Below are 18,479 nucleotides of genomic sequence, written 5' to 3'. Positions count from 1 at the left end.
TTATAAAAAGGAATTGTAATTTACAAATTGCCTTACTATTCAAAATATATTAAAAGTCACAGAATCTGTATGTACATAAACTTCTGTATAGTTGAGCATCTAAGGGCAAAGGTAGTTTTGATTTGTCTTAGAGCTACTGGAATTGAATCCAGAGATCATCCTCACCCTGGTACCCTACCATAGCTCAGATGATAGTTCACTAACAGTTCTTGTCTTCTGCTAGAAACTTTGCTGCTTTTGTTATTGCCATATCCATAGCTCTGTGGCAGTGCCTTCAACATGGTAGGCACATATCTCTTAATAATCTCTTAAATGAATGAATTTGAGGATTCTTAACAGGGCTTGTTTGAACTGGTATGTTTTTATGAGTTAGGATTGCAAGAGCAGGAATTAAGCTTTATGTCATTGTAATGTTAGGGAATGACATGTATTTACATGTGTCTTCTTCCTGGAGTGATTGTTTCTAGTTTTTAGCTCACTGAGGTTCCTGTGGAAAATGAGGGCAGGGAGAAAGCTCCTTGCCGGCCCATGCATCACACTCAACACATTCTAGATGATGATTAGGAAAATGTACTCTGGAAAAATAGAGGATATTGTAAGATCCTTTTAAAAATTTTCTATAGAGTTTTCCAACCATGGTATATATTGAAAATACATTGTTGGTGTTTATTCTTAATATTATATGCTTAATTCCAAGGTTTCTCTAAAAGTACTGTGGTTTCCCAACCCTTAAGGTTTAAGACGTTTCTAAGAAGTTCCTACAAGGCCTTCCATGACCTAGTCTCCTCCTACCTCTCCAGCTTTACATGTTTGTCTTCTGGTTGACTTTGCTGGAGCCATGTTGAGACTCAATAGGATAGCACATTTAAGCTCCTTCCCACTCCAGGGCCTCTGCATATATTGCATGTTGTTCTATCTGGAACCCTATGATTAACCTGCTGATCCATCCCATATCTGAGTTTTAAAATGACTCTTCATTAAATATGTCCCTAAGCTTCACCCTGTTCTCCCTTAGTGTTTCCCTGATTGTAAACCAACAATTAATTAGACAGCTAATTGTTTCTTTTGGCACGTGAGTTTCCTGAAGCAGGTGTCTGGATAGTTCCCTTCTGAATTCACAGGGCTTTTCCAGAGGGTGTGGCCAACAGTAGATGCTCAATAAATATTTGCCAAAGCCATAAATGTTGAATGAATCATCCAAAGTTCAGTAATATTTTTTTCTTTTTGTCTCTTTAGCTGGGAAGTTATCAATTCCAAACCAGATGAAAGACCCAGGCTCAGCCACTGTATTGCAGAATCATGGATGAATTTCAGCATATTTCTTCAAGAAATGTCTCTTTTTAAACAGCAGAGCCCTGGCAAGGCAAGTTTTCCAGTAAAGGAGTATGTTTTAAAATGTTCAGTTACTTGGAAACAAATGAACTAACCTATTTTATCAGCTTGTCAGATTTCTCCAATTTTAAATATAATGTACTAAGAACATATGCCATAAAAGCTGCTATCAGCAAGGTTCAGATGTGTGAGTGTGCGAACACTAGATAATCCTCAGCCTCACATTTTGAAATTGGATTGGTTTTACATTTTATACATATTTATCTAGCTCATTAGCTAAAATGAACGGTGATTGGTCTTAACAGCAAGACTAGGGAGAAAACAAAGTCTTAAGAATTTCAGTTATCGTATTTAGCCTGGTGCTGAAGTCAAAGGGAGATGAAATGAATACATAGTTCTTTGACTGTGCTTTTGGAGATAACTGAATCTTATTTTCAAGCTAAAAAGTGGAGATTCTTGTATGATTTATTTATTTAAGAAAGAGAACTTTTGGCAAAAACATTCATAGTGATTATATAAACAAAATGAGTATTTTTCCAATGAAGATAAAACCCATGAGGGGGAAATGTCTTATGTGGTTGGAAAGAGATTACATGGAGTGGTGCATATACTTGTATTATTTTATGTGTAAAGGCAGCTTTAATTCTGATCGACTATCTTGATAGCTTGGTAGCTTGATAGACCTTGTCTATTCCAGTGTTGCTTTCAAGTTTCTTGAATATCCACCCGTGGATAGAATGAAGAGCTAGGAATGTCAGCATTGAAAATCTCTGTCTTTGTACCTTGTATAGGCAATATCATAACTTCAATAGTATTAAATAATAGAACTATGCTTGGAGACATTTTGAGTGTATTAAAGTGGCAGTATTGCATTTGGATGCATTTTTTTATTCATTGAAGGCATTTTTTTTTTTTTTTAGCATAGATACCTATATTTGGAGCATGATGTGCTGTTGACGTTGATTTTACTGAAGTGATTAAATGTATTTTTGGAAGATTCTAAACTTAAAACTTCTGCATTGGGTTGCATTAATGTGCCCCAAGTCAATTAGCTTAAAATTATGATGCTACAAATGTGGGGCATAATATGAAATCCCTTTGTAAAACTAAATTCTGGATACAGTAATGCTTTTCTTGGCTTATTTGTTCCTTTGACTTTTATGGACTTTCCATTTCATTTATAGAATTCCAGATTCTTTCAAGGGCCCTTGCTGTTTTAGAAACAGCTCTTAATTTTGTTCCACAAGTCATCTAATCTACTTTTGACTAATTTATTAACTCTCTACTAAAGAATGAAAAATCAAAATTAAACTTAGATTTAAACCCCTTGGTGCTCTTTATCATCATCAGTTATTGGTCAGAGGTATGTATTCCTTCCTCCTGTATCTTTTAGAAACTCCCTTAATGAATTTCCTTTGCTTGCTTATCAGTTTAATTTACTATCACTGTTTAAAGATGATGCAAAAATGTAAGACAGTTTAAGACTGGAGTGTGAAAAATCAGGTGAAGACTTTATGGGAAAATTCTTCTGCCTTGATGTTTCTAAAGGGAATTAAAGATATTTTCTGATGTTTTTAAATTTCTTAAAACATTCAAGATTTTTTAACCACAAATGACAGAAGGAAAATAAACATGTCACTGTAGGAGTTTCATTTCAATGGCAGTTTGTTTCTAGGTGACTTAGAAGTGGGGTCAATTTGAGTGGTATATATGGTTAGGAAAGAGGATAGTGATGGCCATAAATTTATCCTGTCAGCTTAGCATCTATAAATTACATTAGATTTGTGCAAATTACGTTAGATTTGTGTAGATACCTCTAATTTCTGTAACATGTTTTGCTGTGTTTTTATGAATTTCAGTGGGCTTATAGTGGTAGTTTGAACTTTCAGATGTAGTTATTAGGCCGCATTAATTTCCTTAAATGAGCGAAGTAAAAGAAGTTTCTGGGGACATAATAGTTTTCTGTTCTCTTGCACCTGGCAGTAATATAGCCATAGGCATGAGTAATGGGAGTTGTCACTCTCTGTGCCAGAAATTAGCTCCTGTGTCCTCAAAATAATTATTACCAAGTGTTGAAATGGACTAAGGCTGGTTGAATGCAGCAGTCATTAGTCAGCCCTTAGTGCAAAATAATGCTCTTTGGAAAAAATCTGTAATAACCAGATAGGTCACTTATACCGGTCACTTATAGATTTACAATTGTGTGTGTATCCTGTGCTCCAAAATATTTTGGTGTTATGCGTAACTATCCCATGTTATTTCTATTATTTCCAGTTTTGTCTCCTGGTCTGTAGTGTGTGCACATTTTTTACGATCTTGGGAAGTTACATTCCTGGGGTTATACTCAGCTATCTACTGTGTAAGTATAGTAGAACATATGGCTAAGTTTTGTGATGCATATGGTATCACCTTACGGTCAACAGACGTGTAGTTTGAAGAGGGGGGATGAGTTCTTAACTATAATGCAAGTTGATTATTCTTTAATCTCCTGCTGTACAAAGTTTCTCCATTTTCCTAGAGACATGTCTCTATTTTAAAATTGGAAGAATAGCTGCAAAAGGTAGAATTATAAGTGAATAATTTTATGTTAAATTTTGTCAGTAAAACTATACATAAAGCTGTATGCCCCACCTCCCAAAAACACACCCACATGTTCACCTTTGTGCATGTTCTTTGGCTCAAAAAAATAATTAAAACCACAATGAAATACCATTGCATCCCTACCAGAATGGCTAAAATTAAAAATACTGACCATATCAAGTATTAGGAGGGATGCAGAGCAAGTGGAATTCTCACATACTGTTGCGGGGTAGGTAGAATGTTAAAATCACTTTGGATAACACTTTGGCAGTTTCTTAAAAACTACTACATGACAAAGCTATCCCACAACTAGGTACTTACCCAAAAGAAATGAAGGTACAAAGACATAAATGTTCATAACAGATTTATTTGTAGTAGCCAAAAGCAGAATATAATCCATACATCCATCAATTGGATGAATGGGTAAGCAAACTGTGGTATATCCATATAATGGATTACTACTTAGCACTAAAAATTGATACATACAACACTAAAGATAAATCTCAAAATAATTAGACTGAGTAGACAAAGCCAGATGAAAGAGTGTGATTCCATTTATATATTATGCTAGAAAATTCAAACAATCTTTAGTGACAAAGCAGGTCAGTGGTTGCCTGGGGATGAGGTGGGTGGGGGCAGGGAGAAGAGGCAGGAGACTGGAGGGAAGGATGAATAAAAACATGAGAAAACTTCTGGGGGTGGTAGACATGTTCACTATGTTGATTATGGTGATGGCTTCTTAGTTGTATGCATATGTCAAAATTTATCAAATTGTACACTTTAAATACATGTATTTTATTATACATCAATGATCACTCAAAAATGTTATGAAAAAGTATGGATTTTCTCCACCTGAAAACTATTATCTGGCATTGCTACCTTTCGATGGGGCAGGCACTCTCCACTTAACATACCCCCATATTTTCCAATTTTTCTTACAATGGATTTTAAAATTTACCTACAATTTCTTGGCCTCTAGAGACATTTGAGTTTGTAGCTCCTATTTTAAAATATAATATGGGACACTTCCTAAAAAGAACAAAGAAATAAATATTAGGAATACAATATTTAGAGTGTGGCAATCTTTGCTTCTTTTTGTGTTCTTAATGCATAATGCAAATGGCAAATGGTCAGAGCTCAAATCCATTCTCCCCAAAAGAGGTCATATATAACATCAGCCTCGTGATGACATTGTTTAGGAGGTAAAGGAGAAGAGAACTGGGGAATGAAAGAATAATTTGGGCAAGGCATTATTCAGATGGTTTGCATTGATCTCATTTATGCTTCACAACAACCCCAAGAAATAATGTTACTATCCTAATATTATTGATGAGAGGCTAATAACTTTCCCATGGTGAAATGGCATTGAATCAACACAGTTAAACCAGGACTGTTGTCTGGAAGGCATGTAATTCTTCTATAAATTTTGAGAGTAAAAGGATTGAAAGGAGGGAGTTGATCTAACTGCACCGGAAGCAACGGCTGTGAGCATTGTGTGAGTGTGGGTATGCATGTGTGTGTTTGTGGGTGGTGGTAGATGTTTACCTTACAGAAAAAGAATAGAAATTATAAACTTATTTCACAGCGATATTTCCCTTAAAAAAACTTAAGTTTTTCAGTAAAGAAATGTAGCATTTTGTGAAATACTGAAATGTACGTAGCCTTTTGAAAGGAAAGGCATTTTACCACTACTCTCTTTCTTCTTTCAGTACTGTGTGCATTTTTGTGTCCATTGTTTAGATGTAATGATATTGGACAAAAAATTTACAGCAAAATTAAGTCAGTTCTGCTGAAACTGGATTTTGGAATTGGGGAATATATTAATCAGAAGAAACGTGAGAGATCTGGTAGGTAAAGTTTATATTTTAGATTCTACGCATGAAATGAGACATTAGCGAGCTATTTTTAGGAAATTCCTTTAATACATTTGAGGATACTTTTAGCTTTTTACTAAATATTATTATAGAAGCTAATCTCCCTCAAAGTTATATATACCCTTTTCCTATTTGGGCTTTCCTTCTTTTCTCAAATATACAATTAAATAAATTGACTTTTTAATCCACAGTATCAGGGGAGAAAGAAAAGGCTTCAACACTCTTTATTGTGCTACTTATGATTTACTTAGTTTTATTTCGGGTTGGACTATCACAAAGAAAAAGAAAATACAGGAAATTAAAGGATAGATTGCTAGGCCCCAGCCCAGAGTTTCGGATTCAGTAGGTCTAGGGTAGGGCCTGAGAATCTGCATTTCTAAAAAGTTCCCAGGGAGGATGCTTTTGCTGTTTCAGGGACAATATTAAGAGAGCCACTAATGTGGATCATTTCCTTTGCAAATATGTGAAGCTTGTTATGTGCAAACATTTAATTATATTTGTAGTTGAGAATATGAGAAATATATATTTGTATTTGGAGAATATGAGAAATTTGGGGTAAGAATACATAATGAAATAAATGCACTATGTCTCAGTTGGCTAGGAAACTGAAAGCTTCCAAATTTTTCTTCAACAGAAGCAGATAAAGAAAAAAGTCACAAAGATGACAGTGAATTAGACTTTTCAGCTCTTTGTCCTAAGGTATTTTTTGTTTAGTTTTCAATTTGTTCCTGTGTGGTTTGACTGTAAATGTATTTACATATACAAAGCTGAATGATCTTCCTAATAAACTCCTCATATTTCTGTAAGATGACTGAATGATTTCAAAATAAAAATATCCATTTGGTTTTTATTACTCTGTCATTTTGGGGGTTCGTATGGATTTTTCAAAATATTCCCTTCAGCAGTTTAAAATGTGCCGCTGGTATTTATTTATATTAACACAGATTAGCCTCACAGTTGCTGCCAAAGAGTTATCTGTGTCTGACACAGACGTCTCAGAGGTATCCTGGACTGATAATGGGACCTTCAACCTTTCAGAAGGATACACTCCACAGACAGACACTTCTGATGGTATGCTAATATTTCTGGATACATTTATTTTTATGAGTGCATACAAAACTATTTAACTTCTGTCAAATACTGAATGGGTAAATAACACGTTACCACCATATCTATACAGTAGAATATTACTTGGCTATAAAAATGAAGTACTGATACTTGCTACAACATGGATGAACCTTGAAAACATGCTAAGAAGCCAGACACAAAATGCCACATACTGTATAATTCCATTTATATGAAATGCCTAGAATAAGCAAGTCCATATAAAGGGAAATTAAGTTAGTGGCTGCTATGGACTGATGGAGGGAATAGTGAGTGACTGTTAATTGGTATGCATTTCTTTTTTGGAATGATGAAAGTGTCCTAGAATTAGATAGTGATGCTGCTTGTACAGCTTTGTGAATATACTAAAAAACACTGAATTGTATACCTTAGAAGGGTGTTTCTTTGGTGCATGAATTATCAAAAGCTGTTTTTTAAAAAGTATGAGGGAAAAGAATCTAAATCAGTCATATGTCCAAATTTGCCTTTATTTTGAAAACAAAATAATCAAAAATTAGAAAAATTACCTCCTGAAATGTCTTTGAAATGTCCTAAGCGATAATGTGGGAGAGAAAGATAGATGCTAATCCTACACATTTAGGCCTAGTCCTCGTTAAAAGGGGCTGAAGTATGGACGTCAAGTTCCCTGAGTCCAAAGCTGACTCCGGAGTTTCTCACATTTGTCTTCAAAGTTAAAAAAGCTTTTTATTTTTATTTTTTTTTGTTTCTAACTTTTAAGTTCAGGGGTACATGTGCAGGTCTGTTACACAGGTCAATATGTGCCATGGTGGTTTGCATCCCATCACCTGGGTATTAAGCCCAGCATCGATTAGCTATTTTTCTTGATGCTCTCCCTCCTCCCACCCCCAACCCTATGACAGGCCCCAGTGTGTGCTGTTCCCCACCATTGTGTCTATGTGTTCTCATTATTCAGCTCCCACTTACAAGTGAGAACAGGCAGTGTTTGGTTTTCTGTTCCTGTGTTAGTTTGCCGAGGATAATGGCTTCCAGCTCCATCCATGTCCTTGCAAAGAACATGATCTCATTCCTTTTTATGGCTGCATAGTATTCCATGGTGTATGTGTACCACATTTTCTTTATCCAGTATATTCTTTGTTTATAATAAGTACAATTAAAAACAGGACAGCACAGTATTCTTTATAATGCAAATTATATCCAAAACTTAAATTGAGAGTCAATGCTTGTACAGTAACTTAACTTTTGTTAGTCTCACTGGATTACCTTGTTTTGGCCATATACTGAACATATGAGCAGATTATAAACGAGGAGGGTGAATGAACTATTTTATACTTATGTTCCAAAAAGACATTTTCTGTTTTTAAAGGAAGGAGGGAGGGAGGCTGTGCAGTGTTTGAAAGAAGATGGGTTTGGAAGGTGGAAGACCCAAGTGGAGTCTTGCCTTTGTCACTACCTAACTTTATGACCTTGAACAGGTGACATAATTTTTGTGGATCTCAATTTCCTCACCTTTAAATTAGAACAAGAGCATCGCTGAAGGTCATTCAAGCTCTACAAGCTTTCAGTACCTACAATTTGAGGTCATATTTTAAAGAACAAGAATAACAAGTACCTTGTTCTTAAGCATCCCATCTCAGATTTATTCAACAAAAGAGACAATAATAATCCAAGCCACATATAAAGCTTTTCATTAATTGAAGATTTCAAATCACTGTTGCAGGGAGTTAACTGTTATATTAAAATATTTTATATGAAAGGTAAAAACAATATAATCTATCAGCCTTCTAATGTGACATTGCTTCCAGATGTCCTAAATCTTGGTATGGTCAGTTTCAGCTATAGTTACAGAGAGCCAAATGTTTCCATAAACTCTTGGGTTATATGGAATAGAAGGAGCAGTATCTTCTTTTTATTGCTTGAAACAAACACAGATTACAGACACTGAAATAGATCTCTATGTATGAAAATGCTGAGGCTGGATAATATTAACCAAAACCCAAGGAAACTTCTTATTATAGTATTTTAAATTTCATGTACATGTGTACTCATTGGCTTAAGATAATTCCCACCCTAGGAGCAGGATGGGGAATTTTTATAGTAAATGCTTAAACTTTAGTCAAAACCTCAAGCTAATATCAGACAAAGGTGAATGTTAAGTCAGTAAATACACTGTTTTGTGCTTAAGAGGAAAGCTAAATATGGAGAGGGATGTGTAGTATTTGTGTCCCTGTGGAGAAAGAGTGTTGCAGGATTAGGAGGAGTTCAGTATGTGGTTAAATTGATTCAAGTTGACCCAGGAGGCTAGATGAATGCCAAGGTTGCCAGAGGGTTCAGATTAAAGTCAGATATCTTTAGACAGCACTTTTATTTGAAATTTGTTATGGTGCTTAAGTCTGAATTTCTGTTATCCATTTCACAGATCTTGACCGACCTAGTGAGGAAGTTTTCTCTAGAGATCTTTCAGATTTTCCATCTCTAGAAAATGGCACGGGAACAAATGATGAAGATGAATTAAGCCTTGGTTTGCCCACTGAGCTCAAGAGAAAGAAGGAACGGTTGGACAGTGGTCACAGACCAAGCAAAGAGACACAATCAGCAGCTGGTCTCACCCTTCCTCTGAACAGTGACCAAACCTTTCACCTGATGAGCAACCTGGCTGGGGATGTTATCACAGCTGCAGTGACTGCAGCTATCAAAGACCAGTTAGAGGGTGTGCAGCAAGCACTTTCTCAGGCTGCCCCCATCCCAGAAGAGGACACAGACACTGAAGAAGGTGATGACTTTGAACTACTTGACCAGTCAGAGCTGGATCAAATTGAGAGTGAATTGGGACTTACACAAGACCAGGAAGCAGAAGCACAGCAAAATAAGAAGTCTTCAGGTTTCCTTTCAAATCTGCTTGGAGGCCATTAATCTAGGAATCAGCTTGCAACAGAGCACAAAAAACACCAAAAAAATTTCGAACAAGAAAAAAAAAAAAAAAAAGGAAAAGAAAAAAAATTGAACTGTAAGCTTTAATGATTAGATTTGTTTTATTTTCCCTCCTGCAGTGAATTAATTGGATATATATCAGCTGACACTGATAGATTGATATTTCTGATCTTTATTTTTGTGTAATAAGCATGGAAATGAACTTTATACACACCACTGTGTTGTCAGAGATAAATATTAGGGGTTGTTTTTAAAGCAAAAAGGAAAAAACAAAAACCAAACTATTAAAATCCTCCTATAAGTATTCTTTTTCTTTACAGTTTTTCAAGCATGCAAAACAGTTTACTGTAACTCATTGAAAAATATTAACAATTAATTGTGAATACATGCTGTTATTAGCTTCCTTATTCCTAATACCTGGAAAATTTTTTTTTTCAACTGATAGATTTTGATGTAAAAAAGACCGAAATTATCAAGGTATCTTAGTTGAAGGATTTGGGGAATACTATCAAAATTAATTTCTTAGGAAAAAATTTAAAAGTATATTTAAGTACTCTGGATAGACTGAAACATTTCCATGTTATTTCTGCAGTTGTAGACTTAGGCTTATTTGTAAAGCAGCATGCTCCATTGACTGCCATCTCTAGTCTTGCAGTGGGTGGTATTAACCCATAGAAAGCAAGCAGTTGTGTATCACATAGACAATGGTTATGATGTAAACAGATTCAGTTGTTTTGTTGTTCATTCGTCATGTTTGTGATAGGGATGTTGGGAGCACAGCTCTATACTGCCTGCTCAGACTTAAGTTAGACGCTTATCTTTTATATTATGTCATGAAAAAAGTCTCCTAAAATTGTGAAACTAGTTCTTGATATGAGTGATGTGATCATCAGCAATAAAGATATAATAACTCTGTTTTCTTAGTCTGTATAGAGGAGAGGAACTTGCTTGGCTTTAAAATATATTTATTTGCCATTTAAGTATAAATATGAAATGTTTCTTATTGGGAAGATAGAATATATATATTTTCCTTTAAACTTTTTAAGATCACTTTTAAATAACCAAATTTGATTTATGATTTTTAACAAAGGACTAAAGAGCTGAAACCAAGCTAGTTTTGTTTTTGTGATATAAACTTTAAGTGTCGAGGGACCATGCCAGCAACTACCAAAAATCTCTTAAATCTTCAGGTATAGCTGGCATTTTGGCAGATGCATAGAGACATCTGAGACCCTCAGAAAGGAAGGATAATCCAAGAATATAGGAAATCTGTGTTCTCTTCCTTTCATTTTATCCCTTATATTTCTAAAGACTAATTATAAGTAATCTGACATTTTAATGTAGCTACTCTTATTTATTTTTTCTTTCTGAGGTATTAAAATATCTGGACTGAGTTTTGCCAAATGTTAAAGGGAGAAGAGTTACTGAAGACTTTGAACACTTGCTTTTTGTGATTGCTTATGTCATTAGTGCCTCATGACTGTGTTTGATGTCCTTTATTGATACAAAGTGAGCCTGTGCCTTCATTATCTTGCCCATTTTAATACAAATGGAAACCTGGTGTTTGAAAATCTCTGAACTGTGTGGGTTTTGGAGGACTATACCTGAATTTTATTCGATAACAGTTTCTGGACAGGAAGAAAAATACAGTTACGTATTTATAAAATAGTCGTTACCAGTATTCTTTCTTTATGTGTTTCTTTCTTTAAAACAATATTCTTGGTTATAAAGTAGAAAAGTTAAAGGTCATTTCCATTTCTTCACTGGGGAGAAAAAAAGTTAAATAATCCAAGTAATTAAAGAATATAAGTCACTAGATGACCTTACAGGAAGATGAACTCAAGGGCTGATAATCTGTGATGGTATGAACAATAAATCTAGAATAAAATGTTAATAACTACAAATTAAAAGGGTGTGAGGACGGGAGGAAGTTGGTAGGGTAGAAAAATGTGCTATCACCACTATCGAGGAGACATGCCAGCTCTCTAGGGACAGCAGCATTATAACTGTATGAATTTTAATATTTGTGTATGACTGTATGACTACAAATTTACACAATACAATAATGGTACTTTCTCACAACTATTAATTCAAACAAACACAAGGATGTTGAAAGTTCTTGTTTGTGTATATGTGTGTTTTGGTGGTGGGGGGTCACTGTTTCTGGTTTTAAAAGATGAAGTAGCAGATACATTTCATCTGTGATTGATCCAGTGTAGTAGAGGACTGCATGTCCTTTACTATGAGAAGATAAATAGCAATATTTCCCCAACATCTGAAAGAACTGATAATGAGTGGTTTGTACAATCTAAGTGGACTGAAGTATTTAAAATGTGAACCATGGATATATATTTTTAAAACTGAAAGCTGTAGAAAAGTTTTGTGTACTTCCTATACAAAGTTCTGAGCAAAATCACACAATGGCAGTAGCATACGTTGAGCATGTATTTTAATCTGAAGCAGTAAAGCAGTGCTCAAGAAGTTGAAGGTCGCTTTGGAAGATCAATCCAGGCTTGAATATTCTCATTCTGAAATACCTTTGTTTTTTTCTTACCCTACATAGCTTCAGAAGGGATTTTTTTTTAACTGCCTGCTTCCCAGTTTAATAAAATATTAGGAAAACTTTTATAAGGTTTTGTAATTGGCAAATATAGTCAACATATTTAGGCATCTCACTCTTATATTTGAAATAAATGCAACTTTCTTCCATTTAAAAAAGTGGCAAATGCCAGCATGCCACTAATTTTAGTCAAGAAGCAAATCCACATTTAAGAAAAATGTGATTTTAACATTTATATTATCTGTTTATAATCTAGATGGGTATACTTCTTTACCCTGCTCCAGCTGTGTTCATTGCAAGATAGGAAATTCTTCGGAAAACCTTTACTGAACTACTGTTATCTTAGATCATTTGTGTCATGATGAAATTAGAAAGCCTCAAAGCTCTATTTTTGTGTATTATTCCTCCATTTCCACTGTAGCATTTGTACTAAGAAAGATGTTGAAAATATGAGTTCTGGTTCTCATGTTAATATTATGGCCCTAAGACACATTGTCAGAGTCATACAACGTCCCCAAGCCCCATCCTGTTTCCCCAAACATTAAATAGGGAAGTTAATTCTTACCTGATCACACACGGATGTTTAGAGAATGAATGAAAAAAAGTATCTGAAGCACGTTAGGGGAGGGTGTGTGTGTGTGGAAAGGCTGCAGAAAACCAAGATACTGATTTTTTTCCTGCCTGTGTTTCAACTGAGCCATTCTTTTAAACATTAAAACAAAGGCAATCAACAAGGAACAGCTTACAAGAACCATAAGGTTCTTTTAATGGGTCTAGCACTGTATCAGCCTCATAGTGCAAGAAATCCTTGTGGAATTAATGGATGGAAGTGTTGCAAAACTGTCTACTATTTCAGTTGATTCTGTGGACCAAGCGTAAGGTTCTATAATAGTAATTTATGTGGTTATAACATCTACTAGCTATGGGACTCTGAGAAGGTCACCTAATAACTCCATACCTATTTACCTCATCTACAAAATAAAAACGTAGTACTATTTACTTCACAGAGTTACAAGGATTAAGTGTCTTAAGGCTAGGGTTGGCAGACTATGGCCCATGGGCCAAATCTGGCCTGCTACCTGTTTTTTAGGGGTTGCAAGCTAAGAACGATTTTTTACATCTTGAAGTAGTTGAAAAAAATCAGAAGACTATTTTGTGACATGAGAATAAATGAAAATCAATTTTCAGCATCTGTGAATAATGTTTAATTAGAACACAGCTATGCTCATTTGTTTATGTATTGTCTATGGCTGCTTTTATGCTATAACAATGAAGCCGATTAGTTGTGACAGAGAACCCAGGCCTACAAAGCATATTTATTTACTCTCTGGCCCTTTACGGGAAAAGTATGTGAAGTCTTGATCTAAGACATAGAAAACAGGATCCTGTTTAATCCTCATGACTCTACAGTTAAGTGGTATTAACATTTTTCCAAAGAACAGGGTAAATAAATTGTCCAGGGTCACATAGCTAGTCGGGGAAAAAGCCAGCCTGACCCCAAAGCCTATTCTCTTTCTAATGTATCATACTAGTATATTGGTTTTGTTTTTTGATACCTTAACAGCAATCATGATTTTAAGTAGTTTAACAGAATTTCACTAAGTATTAAATACTGATTTTATTTTAGGTTTTTTTTCTTTTTTTAAAGACTGCAGAAACCAGTTGATCTATAGTTTTAAATGCTGTGTAAACAGGCTTTGCTGTAAATTTCAATTCCTTATTAAATTAAGACTTTGCATATGTAGACAGCCAAAACAATTGGGGATTGAAAATCTCTCACAGGACTTAACGTTTTCATGAACACAGCATTCACAGAAACTGTAAACCATGTGATAAGTGTACGTTAGTTTTTATATTTCAATATTTGTTACCCCCACCAAAGGTTACCCTCAACCAACCCAATCCCCTTCGTAGCCTTCCTTTTAAAAACCAAGGTGCCACTGCAATATAGGAATGTGAACAGCAGTAAACTTGTCACAAGAGAATATTGTGATCGGCATACAAATTGACTTGAAGGCAACTTTATTAGCTTTTATTTTAAATTATGTAATTATCAAGGATGAATATTCCAAAGTCTTCCAAGACTGAAACAAGAACCATGTTACTGTGTGTACTGTCACTGTTACAGTGTGCACCATAACTCTAGTAATTTGAGAATTATGTCAACTATTTTAAGGGCTACGCCGTGATATACAGAAGGAATTCTAATTTTCAATACTTTCAAATTTCTTTGTCATAGGTGGTTGTATTACTCCATTCTCACATTGCTGTAAAGAAATACCTGAGACTGGGTAATTTGTATGAGATTTAATTGGTTCAGCGTTCTGCAGGCTGTACAGGAAGCATGGTGGCCTCTGCTTCTGGAGAGACCTCAGGGAGCTTTTACTCAAGGCAGAAGGCAAAGTGGGAGCAGGCAGTTCACATGCCAAAATCAGAAGCAAGAGAGAGCAAGTGGGGAGGTGATACACACTTTTAAACAACCACACCTTGAGAGAACTCACTGTCACGGGAACAGCACCAAGGGGATGGTGCTGAACCATTCAAGAGAAATTCACACCCATGATCCAGTCACTCCCACCAGGCCCTGTTTCCAACATTGGGATTGCATTTTGACATGAGATATGAGTGGGGACAACATCCAAACTATATCAGTGATCTTAGTTTAAATTCCTCAGAGTGATCAATTTGGTAATTTTTTTTGATAGCAGTACTGTCAGCAGAGGTTAGATACACTAAGAGTGCTGAGGATGTGCTGCAGAGATTTTACTCAACAGTCCCTTGCATTTACCAAGGATGTACTGGCTGTAGACCTACTCTTTTTTCTCCAATTAGTTCCAGATACTGCTGCTGGATCTACTCAAGGCCCACTTCTATTCCTGATGCCATATAAGCTGAAACATTTTGTGACTCTCCACCAAATGAAGCATGAACAGTAAACACAAGAATCCAAGTCTTTTGCCAATGATATCGTGGTTCTCTCTAGTCTCATTTTCCCTTGTTTGTATCCTAAGCTTCATCCAACCTAGACACACTCTTCATAAATACGTCCTTGATCTTCCTCCCTCCACAGTATTTCTTCTACCTGTTCCACCTCCCTTTCCACTTGCAGAGTCCTCAATCTTCTCCTTTAGGACCCATCTGAAATATCTACTCCTTAATGAAAACTTTTCTGATGTCTCTAATGGCATGAGATTTCTCTATCCTAAATACTCACTAGCCCTTTCTTTATATTTCATTGTACTAGATCCAGCTAGTTAACTGTAAATATTTTTTAGCATGCCTAAGAAGACACACAAAAAAAACTTATTGAGGGTAGGAATGCCTTAATTTAGAACCAGTAGAATATTACAAAATATATGTAGCATGTGGGAGAGACTATGGAGATATGAAAGCGACGAAAGGAAAGATAAGAAAGGAATTTAAACTTTATCTTATGGGCATCAGACAACTATTCTTGAACAGAAAAAGTGACATATGAAAAAAATGCTACAGGAAAATTACTGACTACCTGTATTTACTGTAGAGGGGGACTACAGGGAAAGAGTAAGGTTATCTTGGAGACTGCAGAAGAACAGTACATTGGAAAATTAGTATGGCGGAGGAAACAATACCCCTTTAAAGAAGAAAAGTAAAGAAACTGGAGAGTTCAATGATGCTGAAATAGGAGGATCATGCAAATAGATTAGAGGAGGCAGGGAGGAAATAATGACCTGAAGAACAGATGCTGGAAGAGCCATATAAGAATGATAATGGGCAAAAGTAAAACCAGAAGCTCTTTACTTTTATAGCCATCTTCTGCTTTACTTTTTAGGGAAACTTGAAAATATACTCTGCTTTGCTTATTCCAGTTAACAACTAATACTAGCTACATTTCTCAAAGTGAGTATCCAGATGGTTCAGCTATTTTAAAAGATACTGATAATCTCAAAATAAGTTTTCAGAAATAAAAATCACCATCTTACTTAACTTTTGCACTGCAAAAGATTCATTTAACAAATACTGAACAGTTGATCTGCTGGCACTGTTCTAGCATTAGGGTATACAACAAAGGAGTGCTTGCTGTCATGGAGCTTATAGATAGATCTAGATGCAGATGACTAACATGCAGTGTGACTAGACATCCTGGTTTTCCCAGGATTGAGGGGTTTCCTGGGATGCAGGACTTACAGTGCTAAGTCTGGGAAATCAGTGACAAACAACAAATGCTAGTGGTAGCTGATCTCCCAGTGATCCCCTAAAACCACCCTGCCCCCACTTCCCACTTCCTGGTATTCATGCCCTTATGTAAACCCTTCTCACATTAAATAGGGCTGACCTGCATAAGTAACAACACATTGTGGAAACGATTGTGTGACTTCCAAGGCTAGGTCTATGAATTTCATGTGGCTTTCCGCTGCACTCAAGCAGCCCTATGGAGAGGCCTACTTGTCAAGGAACCAAAACCTCTTGCTATCAGCTATGTAAATGAACCATCTTTAAGGGAGACTCTCCAGCCACAGTCAAATACAGTCAGATTTTCAGACGATTTTAGCCCTGGACAGCATGTTCACTGCAACCTCTTAGGAGATCTTAGTCAGAACCACCCAGCTGAGTCACTCAAATACCTGACATACAGAAACTGAAATAAAGCTTGATGCTAAATTTGGGGGTAATTTAATACAGAGTAGTAGATAATTAATACAGTGCTAGAGAAAACTTATGCCTGGTAAGGACTTAGGAAGGTAGGCACTATTTTTGGTAAGTGGATTTGGATAAGCCTCTGTTACAAAGGCATTTGGGCAGAGATCCAAAAAGTAAGGAAGCAAGCCAGCAAAAGGATGTTCCAAGCAGAAGAGTAATGGATTTCTGACTTAGTACCAACTAAAGGGCTTGTTAGAAGAACATCAAATGTGTCATTGCCACTCAAGTAGAGTGAGCAGGGTAGAGAAGGGGGTGTGGCAGGACATCAGAGGGAGGGGTAGAGCCTGGTAGAATAAAAAGTAAGGTGTTTGAATTTGATTGAGTCTAGGGAAGCCACTGGAAGGTTTTTTTAAAGCGCCATCTTCTTTTGGTTTTCTCTTGGCAGCTTGGATTCTGAGCATGCAACATTCGACTCTGTAACAAGGCTGACTCTGGTTCAACCAGGCTGTGTGGATGAAATCTATGACCTCTCCAAGCATTTGAAGTTCATGTTTTCTTTTTCTTTTGAGACGGAATCTTGCTCTGTTGCCCAGGCTGGAGTGCAGTGGCGCGATCTCGGCTCACCACAATCTCCGCCTCCCGGGTTCAAGCGATTCTCCTGCCTCAACCTTCCAAGTAGCTGGGATTACAGGTCTGCGCCACTGCGCCGGGACTAATTTTTGTATTTTTTAGCAGAGACTGGGTTTCGCCATGTTGGCCAGGCTGGTCTTGAACCCCTGACCTCAGATGATCCGCCCGCCTCGGCCTCCCAAAGTGCTGGGATTACAGGCGTGAGCCACCGCGCCTGGCCTGAAGTTCTTTTCTACAGAACTTTGCTGTCCGATATACATGAGGCTACACAGCCAACTGGGCACCTGGCACGGGTCTAGTCCAAATTGAGATGGGCTGTTAACTCTAAAACACACACTGGATTTCCAAGACTTAGAACCAACGACAGAGCGTAAAAGATCTCAATAATTCTTTTAGACTGATTATGTGCTGAAATGACAGGATGGGCTAAATTAAACACATAATTAAAAGCAGTTTCACCGATTTCTCTTTACTCTTTAAAAATGTGGCTACTATTAGAATTACCTACGTGGCCTGGACTGTGTGTCTACAGGGAGCTCCTCTCGCGCACTCTATGCACTCAAATTCCGCCGGTGTCCTCCGCCGGAAGGGCCGCCTCAGAAAGGCCGAGCCTCCGGCCTGGCCTCTCTGGTTTCCCGGGGAAGCGGTCCAACCACCGGCGAGGGCTCCGAGGGGTAAGGGCAGCCCTTGCCTTCGCGACATCCATTCACCCGGCTCCGCAAGTGCAGCGCGCGGTCTTCAGAGAAACCCCGACCCTCGCGTCGCTGACCCGACCATTCATTAATCGGGGGCTTCCCAGGGCCCAGGAGCAGCCTCGGGCGCCCCACTCCCCCATTCTCGCGTAGCCGTCTCCTTGACCGCGTCACACC

General features: G+C 36.9%; 1 protein-coding gene across 5 annotated transcripts in view; it reads left to right on the top strand.

The window, feature by feature from the left end:
• Positions 1-18,055, top strand: part of RETREG1 (reticulophagy regulator 1) — a 150,537-nt gene extending 132,482 nt beyond the window's left edge. For 2 of the 5 annotated variants that reach the window (XM_054489919.2, XM_054489920.2), the window contains 6 exons: positions 1,237-1,363; positions 3,607-3,691; positions 5,622-5,759; positions 6,421-6,485; positions 6,731-6,857; positions 9,289-12,281. In XM_054489919.2, the coding sequence (XP_054345894.1) occupies positions 1,237-1,363; positions 3,607-3,691; positions 5,622-5,759; positions 6,421-6,485; positions 6,731-6,857; positions 9,289-9,782 (1,036 nt within the window). In that variant the 3' untranslated portion in view covers positions 9,783-12,281. Of the gene's footprint in view, positions 1-1,236; positions 1,364-3,606; positions 3,692-5,621; positions 5,760-6,420; positions 6,486-6,730; positions 6,858-9,288; positions 12,282-12,616; positions 12,875-17,425 lie in introns of those variants that run through there. The other 3 variants (XR_008502850.2, XR_010126365.1, XR_008502849.2) reach the window with 3 other exon arrangements.
• The last annotated feature ends 424 nt before the right edge of the window (positions 18,056-18,479 follow it).

Source organism: Pongo pygmaeus, chromosome 4 (genome assembly GCF_028885625.2).
Source record: "Pongo pygmaeus isolate AG05252 chromosome 4, NHGRI_mPonPyg2-v2.0_pri, whole genome shotgun sequence".
Lineage (NCBI taxonomy): Eukaryota > Metazoa > Chordata > Mammalia > Primates > Hominidae > Pongo > Pongo pygmaeus.
This window is presented reverse-complemented; position numbering and strand designations above follow the sequence as displayed.